At 39.9% G+C, this 17,117-nt stretch overlaps 1 protein-coding gene across 6 annotated transcripts in view; it reads left to right on the forward strand.

Annotated features, from left to right (window-relative positions):
* SEMA6A (semaphorin 6A) overlaps positions 1-17,117 on the forward strand; it is a 116,356-nt gene that overhangs the window by 57,461 nt on the left and 41,778 nt on the right. For all 6 annotated transcript variants that reach the window (XM_054810086.1, XM_054810087.1, XM_054810081.1 and 3 more), the window contains exons 4-11: positions 2,171-2,231; positions 3,743-3,805; positions 4,663-4,764; positions 7,540-7,630; positions 10,544-10,663; positions 11,721-11,809; positions 12,695-12,912; positions 15,738-15,869. In XM_054810086.1, coding sequence (XP_054666061.1) covers positions 2,171-2,231; positions 3,743-3,805; positions 4,663-4,764; positions 7,540-7,630; positions 10,544-10,663; positions 11,721-11,809; positions 12,695-12,912; positions 15,738-15,869 — 876 coding nt within the window. The remainder of the gene's footprint in view (positions 1-2,170; positions 2,232-3,742; positions 3,806-4,662; positions 4,765-7,539; positions 7,631-10,543; positions 10,664-11,720; positions 11,810-12,694; positions 12,913-15,737; positions 15,870-17,117) is intronic.

The following is a 17,117-nucleotide window of genomic DNA, read 5'->3' on the forward strand; positions in this document are numbered from 1 at the left end:
CCCCTCATGTGTATGTACAAAACGGTTTATTGAGCCCGCCAAGCATCGGGGACGGCTCCCTCCTCATTTGCGGTTACACATTTCCAGACGATGCACTGAGTGGCCAAGGGTCAGGCACAGCCGGTGGCATTATTTAAATTCCCTTCCTCCACGAAGATTACGCCATGGCAACAAAGCTCGGTTCTGCTGACTGGAGGTGGGAAAAACGGAAGCTCTAGGATTAAGTCAATTTGTGTTAGAATAACTTAATTAGCAGCGAGCTGTACACATACCACAGCTAGTAGATAGCAGGAATTGGGCAGCAGTGGGAAAAGGAGGGCAAGGACAATCCCGCATTGTCCGTGGTTAGCGAGCCCTCCCCTGAATTTGACAGCTCTTTCTCTCTCTGCTGACATTGTCAGCAGCTACGTTTCACGTACGGCATGAGAAAATGATATGTAATTTGTCAGATACTAACCTTCTTTCAGATGATCCTGTAACTTAGCATCTGAGTGTTCTTTGAACTGTTTCTTGAACCAGAAAGTAAGTCCCCTGAAAGCTCTTTTATCGAGAGTAGAACTAAATAACTCAAGCCTCATTCTGAATACCACCACTGTATTTTATAATTGTCTTGTCTAAAAAGAAAAAAATTGTGACCACTAGAAAGCACGACTGATGATTAAAATCAAGAGCTGTGCTGGAAGAAGGTTTTTAGAGATCCAGCCGCACCTAATTTGCAATTCAAGAGATTTTGTTCCCACTTTTATATAGTAGGAGTGACAGCAACAAGGAGTGATGTACATAAAAATGGAACCGTGCAGTAGTCTATGAAGCTGATACCACGCTAATACATAATTTTGGTCCATCACCAACTCTGACCACTGCTCTGCCAGTAAAGTCAGGCAAATAATAAACTGAAGCATTAAACCAATCTTGGAAGTAAATGACAGCTCTGGTTTTACACAGCCTGGAGGAGAAGAAAACCCACAACTCCTCAGTTTGGCATCCTACAAAGCAAAAAGCCTCAAGCACTGTAGCAGACAGTAGATTTTTAAAAGCCAGTTCCCCGCAACAATGCTGCCTCTTTTCTCCACATGAGAAAAGTGTTGCTTATGCCTCTTATAGCAGTTTTGTGTTTGCTTTATTTAAGACTAGCACTGTTTCCCCAATACACAATAAAATTAAGCTAACCTTGGGAGTGGGGATTTCTAAAATGGAAACAGTCTGTATCCTACTTTCAGCAGACCCTTCCAATGCTGTGGATCATGCTCCAGCTGCACAGCTTCTTGAATTTTGAAAAAAGCCAATGTTATTTCAAGGGAAAATGAGAGCGTCAGTCGCAATTTGATGTGGCAGTTACTACAGCATTGTGGGTTGGTGGGTTTTTTTCAAATTTTAGGTTCCATACAGAGATGTCCTTGTTCTCAGTTTACACAGAGGAGAATGTTTAAAAATATCTCTTTACCTGAGTAGCTGAGTCTCTTTCTTCTTTCCAAGAGAGATTGGCAGCTAATTGTAGAGCAGGACGGGGTCTCAGGAAAACAGGAAAGTAAATGCAAGCAAGAAATGTGAACTCTCTTAGAGGAGTATTTTACAGTTTAGTTTGGCCACCATTGTGTGAAGAGAAGAACGATTTCTGGGAATAGTTTTGTGGCTGTCAGCCTTTTGCCTACCGTATTGTCAATCAAATCATCACAGCTGAAGTTAGATGCATAATTTAAAAAAAAAAAAAAAGAAAGAAAGAAGCATTAATCTTTTTTAACCCTGAATAGCTAAATGTGGCACAGTGACTGCTAGCCCAGGAATCTGGCAAAGGCTGCCTGATTTCAGGATAGGCAAAAACATCTGCATGCTAGATCGTGGCATCTGCTGTAGGACCTATACAGCAGAAATTATGTGAGGCTCACCTCCTTTCCAAAATATCATTTGTTCAAATAATGGCTTTTGGGAAACAGTACTGCTTTGAAGTTCTGTAGCATTTTTCTTTTTTTTCCTTAATGGGAAGGAAGATAGTTTATATATGAAAGTGCTTTTCTGGGAGAAGCAGGCAATGCTGTCAGTAATGTTCCCTGGTAAGACCTGTGATCTTTTTTTGAATGGATTATGGATTATCTTGTGATAGATAGCTCTCTTCATAGAAAATGAACTGACTACTCCATTTGACTTTGCCTTCATTTGCCTTTGTTTACAGGGACCATATTTATACTGTTGATATGGACACATCATATACAGAAGAAATTTATTTTAGCAAAGTAAGTAGCTTTTATCATCATCCAGAAACCAAGAACACTAGAACAAGCTTCAGATAAATAGGAAGATGACATTGTTTCAAACAACTTGCCAGCACTGCTGTAAAAACTGTAATAAGCAAGTAAGATGGCATTGCTAATCATATTTGGGGAAGGCTAGAATAGCAATCGTGTCCTCTGTGAATTTCTGATAAGTGATCTTGCTGGGCTGATAAGCAATCCATACTGAAATAGAGTGAGGTCCCTGATGGAACATCTGTCAAACATCTATTCATTTATATTCAGCAGTTTTCTGTAACAGCTATACTATCCCAATTAAGTATACTGAAACTTTCATCATAAAAAGCAAGTGCTATTTACATATTTTCATGCAGAAAAATTTTATTCACTCATGCAACTATTCACTAAATAAAATCTTATTATAACATCACTTTGTAGACATATTCACATTATCTCCATGGAAAGTTACATCCAAACCAAGAGCTTTGTCTGCATTATCATATTGTATATTAACATAAACATACTTGAAATAATCTCCCTTCAGCTGCTTTGCATTGCATAAACATTGTGTAATATGTGCCAAACACAGCCTTGGTCCAGCAGAAGATCATACGAATTTGGGTGTTGGATGAATTCCACTGTAGGAGCGGAGTGTTTCTTTATAACTATGAATGATGCTGAAGATGAGCTTATGACCAATTCCTCATCAAAAAGTGAGGGCACAGGCTTGTAATGCAATGAAGCCATGGTTACTCTTGGTACTTACATGGTTACTCTTTCAGCTCAGGGCCCTTCATGAAGGCACAGTGCCTCAGTTTACCAATGGGAAACACTGTCAGGACTGTTGTGGCTATAGTGTCTGAGGTGTTACTATCCTGGGCCATATGTTTTTAAATAAAGTTTTATTTAAATTAATCAGCTTATCACATTTGACCACTCCTGAAACTCACTGCAAAAAACTCCAGGCTGGGATTTAGCTGTAAATGTTTTGGAGAAAGAGTATTAGCAGATAAAGTCAGCAGTGTCTTGATAGGTGGGGGGCTCTCTGAGCCTGTCAGCTGACTTGAAGTGATAAGAATTACCTGAATTTGATTTCTTTGGTAATCTAAAATGTCGTCTTCCAGAATACATGTTTCATTTAGAATCCAATTAAGTTTTATAGTCCATAAATGTTTATTCTGATTTGCAGAACAGTATCAAATTAAAAGAAGAGAGCATCTAGTATTTTTAAGAAAATTGCACATATTTTTGAAAGTTGGCCTATTGCTGAATTGCATTGGTTTAGGCTTTAAAAAAAGACATAGGTTTCTAGTCTAATGAATAGATGGCAACACAAAATTAAGTGAATGCTCCACATCACTGATCTTTCATTGTTGTGGTGAGTTAATCATGGAGAAAGGGTGCAGAAAGCTTTCAATAAATATATGTTCACCAGCTAGTCTCCCCTAAGGGACTTCTGAAATCAAATGCAACAGCCTCTGGGCTCTAATTGATTTCTTTCTTGATCCTTGCAGAAATTGACATGGAAATCTAGACAAGCCGATGTAGACACGTGCAGAATGAAGGGAAAACATAAGGTACGCAATTTTCTTTTCTTCTGCATCTGCCACTTTAGTTTAGTTGCTTCACTATTATCTCAGGCTGCTGTCTGTGATGTGGAATGGATCATGCCATTCACTTCTTGCCAGTAATTGTTTTTTTCCATCAACTTACTGAAGGCTTTAATTTGCAAAAATACTTTACTCTTAATGTGATAAAACATTACGACAGGAGCCACAGCAATATCCTGAAATACTTAAAGCACTGGGGATTTTGGACATAATGCTTAGTGTACTGATTTTGCTTACTATTACCTCAAAAGCTAAATGCTGCTGTCTGTCCTCTTGCAGGAATTTACTGAGAAGTTTGTGTAAAGCATCAGAAAGCATGAATGTGTCCAGTTGTAGAAGGACTTTTTCTCACACCAGTTTTACCCTGCTGTAACCTATGACTAGAACAAGTGGTATCAGAATTAGATGCAGACTATTTGATTCTTTACACCTGTTTCCCTTCTAGTTACAGATGCTTTATGCCAATACATTGCATTGGTGATGCTACTGTCTTACAGCAAGATAGTTGAGAAGAACAGATTTTTCACTCTTGAGGACAGCAACAGCATTCAAACAAAATTCACCTGTGTGAACAATAGCAAAATCTGAGCTATAATATGAATATCATATCTTCAGTCCTTTGTAACCATTTTTAAACTACTAGAATATAAATCAATTGCGTCTTGCTTATTGTCAGTTAAACGTAGTTGAAATAAAGCCCAGAATATCACAGTGGCTACCAGCCAATTTCATTTTAGACCTTACAATGAAATATCATGGCACAAAAATAAAACCAGACACCCAAAATGCGGTAGCTGAAATACTTTTTATTATTTTTTCTTCAGGATGAATGTCATAATTTTATTAAGGTTCTCCTAAAAAGAAATGAGGAAACATTGTTTGTCTGTGGAACAAATGCATTCAACCCTTCTTGCAGGAACTACAAGGTATGTGATCTGTTTGTGGAATTTCATTTATGCTTTGTCTTTCTGTTGGATTTATTGTGACTATGCTGGCAAGAGCATGAGGTTGTCATTCAACAGTACATCATTCAACTGTAGCATTTATCCTGACTTGCTACAGAGCTCAATGTTGATTGGATTTCTGAGGATTGCTCGGATTGATTGCCTACTTCTTTGTAACTGCTGCACATCAGAGTTTATTGCCACTTTGCATTGCGCTCCATGGGTGCAGAGTCCTTCAGATCCTTGCCTGGGCATGTGGTGACTCCTCAGAAAGTTCCTCAGCTTGTCACTGACACCCATATCAAGTCATAGACCGATGCTGAAGATTACCTCTGGGGTAGTACGTTTTACATGTCTGTATTGTACTGTTCTCAATACCAAAGCCAGTTCTCAAGACACTTGAGGGCTCAGCACAGCAAAACCTGGGAAGATTAGTGTTGGGCACCCAGCAGATATGGAAGCAGTAGAGATCCTATGGCATTGTGTGCTGTAAAAGTGGTTGACAGCAGATCTCCAAAGGGAAAGGTACAGCAGGAGGGTGATGTACTCCTCACTAGCTGGGAATCTGAAAAGCCAAAACATTATCTAGAGCAGTGTAGAAAAATGTGCTGGTCCATGGATACTCAACATTAATTCCTTGACCTCTGTTTCTTCCTTTGACATAGCATGTCCCTGTCATCTACATTTTAACAGGGCCCATTTATTCAAATATTTCCCATTTTCTCAGACTTGCACCAGTGTAATCTGATATAACCCCCAACAGTGGATGTCTCTGGAGTAGCTTTGAAATGAATTCACTTAGGCCCTTGATATCCAGACTCTGCTTTTCCAGGCGCTGCTATGTCCCACGGGTCATTTCTCATCCTTCTTCAGGAAAAAGAAAATTTAGCTTTGCTAATGCTGCTTCTGATAAAGTCACGGCACAGTTCTCATTCATTTAATTGGGTTCAGAGTTATTGTGAAAAAACAGAGTAAAGACATTAACATCCAAGAAAACAGCTTCCTTAGTGGTATTCGCTGTGACTGCTGCTCTTCCTTGCTTTTTCTGCAATACTGCTTTACCTTGTCTAGCCACTGTGAAGGCTATAGTCTAGGAGATACAGGAGAGAAGCTCAGCATAGTCTTTTCTTTAAGTTTGTGTAGAAGAATCAAATCTGAATAAAAATACAAGCCTGCATCATGGCAACTATGTGGTACAGGTAGCTGCCATTTCTTCTTTTCTTCCTTTCCTTGCACCCCACTCCTAGTGTAAAACAAAGCTTCTCAGTCTCAGTACTGTATTTAGACTTCCAGCACAGTTTGTCATTTTTTAGCTCTCAATGCCATTAATGCAGCTAACAAATCTCAACCAGTCCCCTTGCTAGAAAGCTGCTTTTTAATACAAATACAGATTTCCTTGGCATCCCAAGGGATACAAATGGCCCTCCTTACCCTTACTGCAGGTGTTTCATTCCCTGTGAGGCATGGCCTCTGCAGACCCATTGCTGAGCTGCAGGGGCTGGATAGTGATACCTCTGGGAGTCAGCAGAAGGTCTCTCCTCCCCTGGCCCTTTCTCCATGTATTTCTGCATCGTACAGAGAGAGCACTAAAGAGGTGCCAAACAGAAAACAGGGCTGTCCCTCCACACTGCCACTGGAAGTGTGGATCAGCCTGGGGCGTGGGGCTCGGTGCAAGGAAAGTTGCTCGGGACTGTAACTGGTTTCCTCTCACTATGATGTGAGAGGCTTTTCAGCCCTTGAGTAAACACAACTAATTCCCTCCAGAGTGGATTTTGACAGGAAGGTTACATGACAGAAAACAAATGATGACAAATTGTCCACTGGAGGACTTGGGTGCTGTAACATACGAGCTAAAAGTTGATCGGAGTAGTTGATGGTGCTGGGTGCATTTTTTTTCACACTCCATGAATCTGTACTGTATGTGATTTATACAGTATGAGCTGCTCAAGTTACTTGAATATGCTAGAAAGATTCTTATTCCCAAAATGTGGTAGTATAAAAATCTTAGAGAGGTAAGAGCTGTACCTTTCCCCCGAAGCTCACTAAACCCTCTTGAACTTAGCGTAAAGTTGATCTGTATATTTGTATCATTATCTGTGCCCAGGGTGAATTTATTTCCCAGGAGTTACACTTAAGCCTCAGATTTTACAATTTCTGCACAGATTAATTCTTGCCTGATGGTAAGAGGATTTCTCTGTGACACAGACTCAACTGATACAGTAAGACTTGGAGAGCATCCTTCTGAGTATGCAAATCAAGGGTGAGAGCACCACTGTTGAGACTAGAGCAGAAGGATCTCCGGACTTTGGGGAGAAAAATGCACACACAGATAATTGTCCTAGTGTTGTTTCTTCTGACTGCTGTGGCTTGCAGTCTTTTCTGTGTATAAGAGCGCTTCTGTTGGATCACTGTTGAGGATAAATTTTGAATCCTTGCCAGAACCACAGACCACATAGCCTGCTACAGTTCAACAGGAAGCTTGTGTACAGATAAAATATAGACTGAAGACTTTTGTAAAACGTGTCAGGGTAAGAGTGATTAGCTCCAAAAGAAGGCCTGACTTATTGGACACACTTTCTTCAGACTTATTTTATTTAACACCCTGATTTTTTTGTCAGGATCTTTAATTCATAGTCAGGAGCACAGTTAGAGAAAGAACCTTCCTCCCTGCATAGAAAAGAAGAAACACTGTCATAAGCCTCATCCTGGATAAGAAGTTTTGTTTCTCTATCTGAGGAGCTCCCTTTCATTTTTCAGATGGATACCCTGGAGTTCCTGGGAGATGAATTCAGTGGAATGGCCAGGTGCCCCTATGATGCAAAGCATGCCAACGTTGCATTGTTTGCAGGTAAAGTGATGGAAATAAAGGGTTTGCTTTCTGTCCTGCACTGTGTGTCTTGAGTCCAGAATGCCAAAAACTAAAAGGTGGCAAAGGGAGTGAATAGTGACTAAAAATAGGGGGCATAAGGAAATGACTAGCACAGAAGCCTTCCCTTCTCTGGGATTAACTTCACTACCATAAGCATTGACTGAAGTCTCTGTTTCCTGGTTCAATATTTCAGTTTTTCCTGGATTCATGATACTATGATGCCAGACCAGTGTGAGGCACCATTTCTGGCTGCATCTGATTTCTGCGAAAGTCAAGGAAAGTCAAGGCTTGTGTAAACTTTAATGAAGAGTGGGCAGGATGTGGTCTTTAACAACTCTAAGATTAAGTTAACTTTTATAGTAAAAGGAAGTTAGGGAACATGGTGTGATGTCCCCTTTTCTAGATCTAGAAGAAAGGGACAGTGATTTTATTTTAAAGCAGAAAACTTCTCAATGTGGTGTTCCCCACTGTTGTAGGCAAAGAAAAGAAATATGTTGGCTAATAATGATTTATGCTCTATGCAGCAGAATACAGTAAGCTCTGATTTCTCATACGATAGTTAAAAAAAAGTGAGTACTTTTTAATGGACTTAATTTGGGCTGTTGTGAAATGGTCTTTTTGTACCTGCCTTCATGAATTCCTGATTAAATTCTTTCTTTATTGAACTTCTCTTTGTGTGAACCCTGCTGATCTTTTCTTAGATTTGGCTGTAAAGTAGATGGTAGAGATAATAGAGAAGTCACCCATGATAATGTCAGTTCTTTTCAGCAGGTGTGATGCTGGAAAGTAGAGCCTGAGTGCTCACATGGAAATACTTTAGCTGTTCTTCTGAAGATTTAAGACTGAATCTGTGGCCAAAGGGCTGCATTAAGCATTACTGTGTTTGAGGTGGTTTATCTGCCTTACAAGGGAGAGCTTTTATAGCAGGTTGCTTTCTTTTTTTTTTTTTTTTTTTAACTCTTCTCTCTGTAGTGTAAATAAATGGGTCCTTTTGTTTCAAAAATAATGGTGATGGTGGTAGTATATAATTTCTTAATTACAGTCAAAAGAACATAAAGTAGAAATTCTCTGATTGTAGCAGGTAATTCATAAACCATGGAAAGAGAGAGACACCTTCAGAGAAAGATTTTTCCCATGTGTCTCAGATTCCCCATCCTTAGGGCCATCTGAATCACCTTTCAGAAGGGCCTTTCTCACTCTACTGGCCAAGAAAGTATTTATGACCAGCTTAATGTAAACATTTAACTAGCATGCAGCTGAAGTTTGTTAAGATGACTCCCACTCTGTCACCGAAGAAGTCCCCGCATTATGTGAAAATAAAAAGAGTATTTATAGAAATCATCCTACTCTTTCATGATGATTCAGAATAAATTGTATACTGTTCAAATAAATTCTTGCAGAATATACCCTGTAAATCTGCTAGCTTCAGAAAATCATGGTTTGATATGCCATACATATTGATACCCATGATAACTTTTCAGAGTGCAGTGAAAAGCAGTTTCAGAGCAGTTTAGGGCACTAATCCAGCTCATCTGAGTCTGTTGGGTGCACTTACATGAATATGGCTCTTCTTGTAGCTATTACAGCTGATATGTGCGAATTGTAATTGGTCACATGGTCTTCAGGAACTTGGCAAGAAAGAAAATAAATGTGTGATTGTATTAACATGAGTTCAGACATCCATATCTAAACAATTCAGCTTTTTATTCTATTTTAAAATTGGTTTTAGTATCTACTTTTTTTTGTAATTTTTTTCTGGTTTTGCTAAGAAAAAGCCTCATTTTTAAATAGCCAGATAATGATGGGAATTGTGGGGCTCAGAACAAAGAGTACAGTCCTGCTAATAAAAAACAGTCTGATTTTTAAATCTTGAGCTGAAATTAAACGTTGTCTGTAAGTGCAATGAGGAGAGCTTGACCAATAGAAGCCTCTCTGCTTTGTCCTGGGTATGTCCTTAGTGTCTAGGGCCAGCACCCAACATAATCTGTCAAAGGAGATGTAGGCCATTCTGGTTTTTCTGTAAACACAACAGAGACACAAGTTGCTGTCCTTTTGCCATGATGCCTGCGCTCACACCGGACATCACGTTCCAAGACCTATGTAACACATAGAAACAGCCCTGTACAGTTACCATGACCCGCAAACAGATTAGACAACAAATATAATTTTAAAATGTTGTTGAAGCTCATGCTTTTACCTCCTGATAGTTTTGCATCTTTTGGTTGTCCTTGGGGTGCCTTTATGTAGACCCTTTCTTATCACTTGTCCTCCAGTTCTTTAGGAGAGAGGAATGCATAATTCATGTGTGAAATGCCTAAAACGCATTTTAGAAACGAACATAGATAGGCAATTCTCCTTCATCTCTTTGCATCCCTGTTTTGCCTGGGCTCCCTGCACACTATTTAATTTTTTGCTAGTGATCTTTGGCAGCGGAGAAGTGCTCTCAAAGGGAGAAATTTGCATAAGTGTCAATTAGCTGACAGTCCCTAAGACCTGTCTGGTTTGCCCTCCCAGTTAAAACTAACAGTTCTGTCGCAGCTTCCCCATACTTATTTTGCTCACATACGTAGGCAGAATTTATGAGCATTGAACCAGAGGCATGTGCAGTGAAACTGGATAGGTAGGGTAGTTCAGTGTGACTTACTTAGACTGGAGAAGAATTACTCCATGAGATTTCTTCTCTCACAGCATGCTTCTGAAATTACCATTTTGAAAACTGGTGACTTGCTTGTTCAGTGCTCAGCCCCATTTAACTAGCTGGATTTTTTCCCTTGTGTTCCTAAGGAGATTGTGATGATTTCATTTGCCCCATCTCATTTGACTGATGAGAGAAAGCAATTATGTGATTTCTAATGCTGCTCCTCTCTTGTTTCTTCTTTCCTTCCTCCCCAGAGGGAAAGCTGTATTCTGCCACAGTGACCGACTTCCTTGCTATAGATGCGGTCATATACCGGAGCCTTGGAGATAGCCCAACTCTGCGGACAGTTAAACATGACTCAAAGTGGTTGAAAGGTAGATAAACAAACAAAAACTAAAAAAGCAGCATCTCTGATGAGAGTCTTGGATTCCTGACAGACCTCTCTGTCATTTCATTTCACCAACACTTTCTGGCAAAAAGAAGGAACTAATTTACATCTCTTACTTACACTGATCTGTTTATCTCTTTCCCTCTGCTCCTGACGCCAAGTTACTGGACCTGACAGAAACTGTGAGCGCGGTAGATCAGAATATATATTCCAGTGAGATTTCCAACCTGAAATCCATCAGTTTACAGCTGTTGGATGTGAAAGTTGGAACACGCAGGACTTGGTGTGCTTAGTCTGTGTTTGAAAATATTCCTGCCCCAGGACTGTGTTAGGTAACAGTCAAGGCTTTATGAAGTATAGAGGGCTTGTTCTGTAACATTAAGATTCATCAATGAAAATAAATTTATGGGAATATTGGACAAAGCCTTTCTTTTATGGTTCTTAGGGATTGTACAGCTGCCATTGAATTAGGCAATTTTTGTGCTCTAAATGCCCTCATTGTTTAGAACAGTGCTGTTTAGCTTCACGTAGGCGTTATGAATAGTTAGCATTTGGAGTGATTTTAACAGGGAGCAAAACCATAGTTTGAAGTCTTTTTCTGCATGCAGAAATGTTTTGCCAGGTGTCAACTTTAGCTGTCCCACTTTGCTTGCTGCTACAGACACATGTGGGCAGAAGCAGTTACATGGTTTGTTATTCCCTCCGCACACAGCCTGCATGCCGTAAAGAGCACTGCTTGGACCCCTCAGGCATACAATTCTATATTGCCTCTTTACCTTTCCTCGTACTCCACGCACGGCGGACGTATTAGCGGCAAACACTTAACTACCTTGCAGTGATGTTGCACAGACTTGTCCCCAGCTCTCCTGTCCCCAGACAGTGATTCTTCTGCAGAGGTGATGTTGCTAGTTCTGAAAACTGAGCCAGTTTGCCTAATGCAGGCATTTCACCTTTGGATGTTTAGTGTGAATGTATTTGGCTTCTCTTTGCACGCTATATGCTGTATATGGTGCCTAAATAGGATGTCTTGGGTTTTTTTCTAGAACCATACTTTGTCCAAGCAGTGGACTATGGCAATTACATTTACTTCTTCTTCCGGGAAATAGCAGTGGAGTACAACAGCATGGGAAAGGTAAGGGCAAAAGCATTGCCTTGAATGACTTTGTCAGATTCAGGAGGAGGAAAACATATGCTATTCTTGGATCAATGCTGTTAGGAGTGACCTTGAAATGAGAACCATAAATCATGATGACAAGGTCATCATTTTGAGAATATTCCTGTCGTTCAAGCCAAAAGGTTGGTTGGAGTGAAACATTGCACTGTCTTGAAAGGAAACAGGGTGGTTTCTTACAGTGACGGTGTACGCTGGAATCTCTTTTCTCAAACCATAAAAAGCACACAGCAAATGTAGTTCAGCATAGTAGGCAATTATTAAAAATAGATTCCAAAGCAGGGAGATAGTTTTCTTTAAGAAATCTGAATTGGAGTGCTGAATAAACAGGGGCAGGAATTTTGCGCTCTGCCGTTCTGCAAAGAATAATTAAACACTTTCTACATTTTTGCTAATTTCACAATAGCTTTCTGACTAAGCTGACCACGGTCACAAAGGTGGAGGGCAGGAATAAAAGCCCAGCAAGATTTGCATAGTTTTTAAGTGCTGAAAACACAAGAGTCAGAGCATGCAGCGTGGGTTGCAGGGATTGTGAATATAAAATGTGCTTTTGTTTGGGGAAATAGAAAGCTAAGCAGTCTGTATGGAAATGAGTTTTATATGAGAACAGATCTCCTGAAGGATTTATGGCTGTGTAGTGAATGCCACAGCCTTATCTTTTATAGCACACTGTTGCAAAACTGAATTTTAGTCTGTTCCTTATTTGTCACAGATTATGGAAACATGGGATTAAATTAAGCACCTTGCTGTGTCATTCCAAATGTTTTAAGAGCAGAATTCCAACCAAGTCTTTTAGTTCAAACAAACTATTCATTTTCTCCATTATTTTTGCTCTACTCCTTCCAGGTAGTTTTCCCAAGGGTGGCTCAGGTTTGCAAAAATGACATGGGAGGATCTCAGAGAGTGCTGGAAAAACAATGGACTTCCTTTCTCAAGGCTCGTTTGAACTGCTCGGTTCCTGGCGATTCACACTTCTACTTTAACATACTGCAAGCAGTTACAGATGTTATCCATTTCAATGGCCGGGATGTTGTTTTAGCAACCTTCTCCACTCCATATAATAGGTAATAGGCGCAATAACCTTTTACCTTCTGTTTCCCTTATGTTTTGCTTTTCACTGCAGTTTCTTTTTACTTCATGAAGGTACAAGAAGTGATTGCTTATACAGTGTAATAATTATGTACCATGGACTTAACGTAAGTTTGTGTCTCATTTTAAGATAGCTTGGTTTGCTTACTGCATTTTATATCTGATAATTTAGAGCAGCTTTCAACCATTTACTATCTGGACATGTTCCTTGGACATACTTTTCTTTACATGGGAATAATCCAGACTGGCCTCCAAGAAGTTTTGCAGCGTGTAACTTGCAGAATGTTATTCCAAAGAGAAAATATTGGTTTGTTTTGGGGTTTTTTCTTCTCACAGAGAAAAGACTGGGTCTGTCCTGCTTACATCTAAACCCCCAAGAACCACGCTAGTACTCCTTCCCTTTATTTCATGCATCCTTACTGACTCTTGCACTTTCTCCTGGAAGAGCCAAGATCCTAAGCTCTCCTGCTGGCTGGGGAGGAGGGTCCCCAGAATACCCACCTGTAATTCATTGTTCGCATGGTTTTCCAAAAACATCAGTTCAACTGCAAAGATTGTATTTCCATCACACCTTATAATATGTTTCTCCTGAAGTTATTAGAAGAGTAACTGTGTCTAATTATTGAGGTCTCCCAGAGAAGTTAAAAAAATAGTAGCATTCTAATTAAAAACTATATTGCTGTTTCACAGAGTAACATTTGAGCTGAAGGGGGAATTTTATTGCTGAAATTCATCTGGTTTTGCTGTACACTTGCCACCTCTTGTCAAAGCCTGACCTCGGTGAGGTCATGCACAGAACTGACTTCAAATGAGAGTAAGCCCAGGCCTGTAATGTATAATCACTGCTTTTGACATCAAAACGATAGGAACGGCAATGGAATAATTATGCCATCAATAGGGAATACAGGTTTAAATTAAGACATATTTTTATGCAAACCAGATTAATAAAAAGAAGTGAACAAACAGAGATTCAGCATCCAAAAATAGGTTGTATCTTGAGATGATCTCAAAATTGAGATTGTCCTCCCCCTCTGTTAGTATTTCCTGTGGTATGTCATAAATAATACTTTTTCTTAAACCCTGCATTCTAAAATCTGAGTATTTGATGTTAAAATCAAGGTACTGTTTTATAGGCCCCAGTTTTTGTCAGGTATTAAAGATGACAGGAAGGCACATAAGCTTGGGGACATCTCATTAACAGACCTGCCTCTGACATGGACACATCTCTCTCATTCCTTCTCCACTAATGAAAAGCTGCAACAAATACCTTTGATCTCTGGACCAAAACTTCCCCCTAGAGTGAGCTGGAAGAGATTCCCCAGTCTAACGTGAGGTCACCCAGGGTAGGAGCTGGTGATGGGTTGTAGTCCACTGGTTGGGAGATGGCTCAGCTGTGACCCGCAGTACTCCTTCCTTATGGTTTTATCACACTGTGGACCCACAGACTGCTGTCCTCAAGCGTAAAAGCTGTTGCAGTCTTCTGCAGGGCAGCCATCCCTCCATCACGGTGGAGTTATGTGTTGAGCATAGTTCTCAGCGCTTTTAGTTCTGTATAGCACACATCAAGATTTTAGGGTTGTTTTTTCTTTAGGGCTGAATTCAGCAAAGTGCAGATTCTAGCTGGAGTGGGTCTTGAGGTGTCTTTTAGGGTGAGGTCCTGTGCGTGGCCAAATATACACTTGACCAACTCTTATATTGACATACATGCGGCTGCCTCTATTTAAAACTCTTGCTGTCTAGTATCACGTTAATATAGAGCTTTGAAGTTTCCTTCCGTATAATGACACAATCTGTGGAGATCAAAGTAAGACTATCTCTCTACTTGTTGTTTCCTTCAGTAGTAAGCATTTTGAAACCTTTTAATATTCAAACAGTTTTCTATCAATTTATATACCTTTATAACCTACTAGCTAAAAGCAGGATTGAAGGCCTCAGCCAGCTGGGTTCATGCTATTTGCCTGATAAAATCAAGCAGTGAAAATCAGACACAAATACAGTAGTTCATGTGTAAAAAACTGAAAGGTGAGTAAATGAATAATTCATGCTTCCAAGTGACTGACCATGGGAAACCCCTAAGACTTTCAGAAAATGTGTAGGTAAGGATATAATTATGTTTAGACAATGCTATTGTGCACACAAATAATCAAAAATAATCAAAAAGTTGACATTTACAACTTTATGATCTAAAAATAAAATTGAATTTGCTTCTATAAGCTTTTCATATCTCATTGAGTTAAGGAAATTCCTGAGCATAGTTAACTCCTTTCTGTTAGGAAAACTTGGTGGAGATCGGGCTGTGGGAGGATGGAGTAGTAACATGTAAATGCCAGGTCGATGGCACATTGCAGCATGCTCCCAGTTTGATCAGCACCAACTTCTGAACTGTCTGCAGTGTATTTTTGAGGCATGACAGGGACTGTGAGAATTAATACTGAGAGATGTTGTGACTTACAAGAACTTGAATTTCCAAATAATGGGCTTTGAATGAGACTGGCTATTACTCCTCATGCATCGCCAGTGGTACCCAGCGTTTCCCAGATTCTTTCCCTTCTTCAAGATTATTGCAATTACTTCTTTCTATAGAGGCTTTGAAACAAATTGTGCTGGCAGGACCTATCTGCTGATTGGTATATTTCAGACTTTTCCATGGTGCTGGCTTTTCCTGTCAATACTCAGAGGTTACAGAGTTCAGGATTGAGTAGCCTGTGACAGGAAGACTTCTATACAGCATGTTTTTCACTCAAGATTTTATGCATAACTGCAGAATGAGTAACAATTTCTGGGAAATGTCACTTTGCAGCATCCCTGGCTCGGCAGTCTGTGCCTATGACATGCTTGACATCGCCAATGTATTTACTGGGAGATTCAAAGAACAAAAGTCTCCAGACTCCACATGGACACCAGTTCCCGATGAACGAGTGCCCAAGCCCAGGTATGTTTAATGTATATTGATATTGTTCTGTTCCTGCACACAGAACAAAGGGTTTTGGTAATTTGAACAGCCTTGTAAGCTGCAGATACAATTGAAGATACATCTTGTAACAGTAAAATAGAAATTGAGTTGCATTTGGATCTAAGGTATGCAACTGAGAATTTTTCCACTTAAACAAGATTTGTGTAACATAAATCAGGCCAGCGCCAGATTCGCTTGGTTAAAATAACCTATCACTTAAGAGTGGTATGAGTTACACACCTGTTGCAAATTGGTTCAGTAATGGATACATCTCATTACAAAGCCTGCACCAGTTCTATGGTTTGCTGTTCTGCAGTTAACTTGCAATTTATGTGCCACAGACGATGCATCATGGGCAGAAAAAAACAACATTCCATCCAAACAGAGATTCAGTTTGCCTCATTCCTCCTATGAGTTGTTTTCCCTGCTTCCACTTCCCTCATGCTTGCATGTGGCTCCTCCATTACACACTCTTCATATTTCCTACAAGGACCCATTTCGTATAAGTTGCTGTTGACAGCCACTTGTTAACTCATTTACACCAGTGGCATTTTGCTCTGAGAACATGATATGAATGTAGATAAAGCAAATTCATTTATCTCAGTCAAGCTCTACCACTTTAATATATGTTTTACATTGCTTGTGATATCTTACATAACAAAAGAAAAACACATCTGAAGCTCTGTGGTGGCAACTGAGCTTCTGCCTAAATCCAAATTTGGCCCATCATGTTTTAGAGTTGCCAAGTATAGTATTCCCATGCTGTCTTTATTCTGAAGTTGTCACTCAAGAGAAGAGCCTGGACTTGACTGGGAAATCTGGTAAATTCACTATCTATCTGTTTCAGTCTGAGCCTTAGTAAGGCACCTGCTAGCACTGTTGCTGGATTTTTTTCTCCTTTTTGCAGTGTTTCAACAACTTGTTGATGTGATGGGCTGCCTTGGTAGTGCAAGGCTGCATGAGGGCTCCAAGGTTGTTTGTTTGGAACTGACTCAGATAAGAGAGTATTGGCAGGGAAGGGGGAAGGGAGCAAGAGAAATCTTCTCTTTCAGTGGGAAGGGAGAAAGTTGCATTATGAGTTTGTGGGATGAGCCAATAGCAAGCTAACAGTTATGATGAAGACGGGATAATACTGCTCCTTCTAAGCCAGCAGGAGGTAATGTGAACTGAGTTGGTGAACAGTGTTTCATGTAACATTTGGCTATCAATCTGCTTAATAGAAACAAT

The sequence above is a fragment of the Grus americana genome, chromosome Z (genome assembly GCF_028858705.1).
Source record: "Grus americana isolate bGruAme1 chromosome Z, bGruAme1.mat, whole genome shotgun sequence".
NCBI lineage: Eukaryota > Metazoa > Chordata > Aves > Gruiformes > Gruidae > Grus > Grus americana.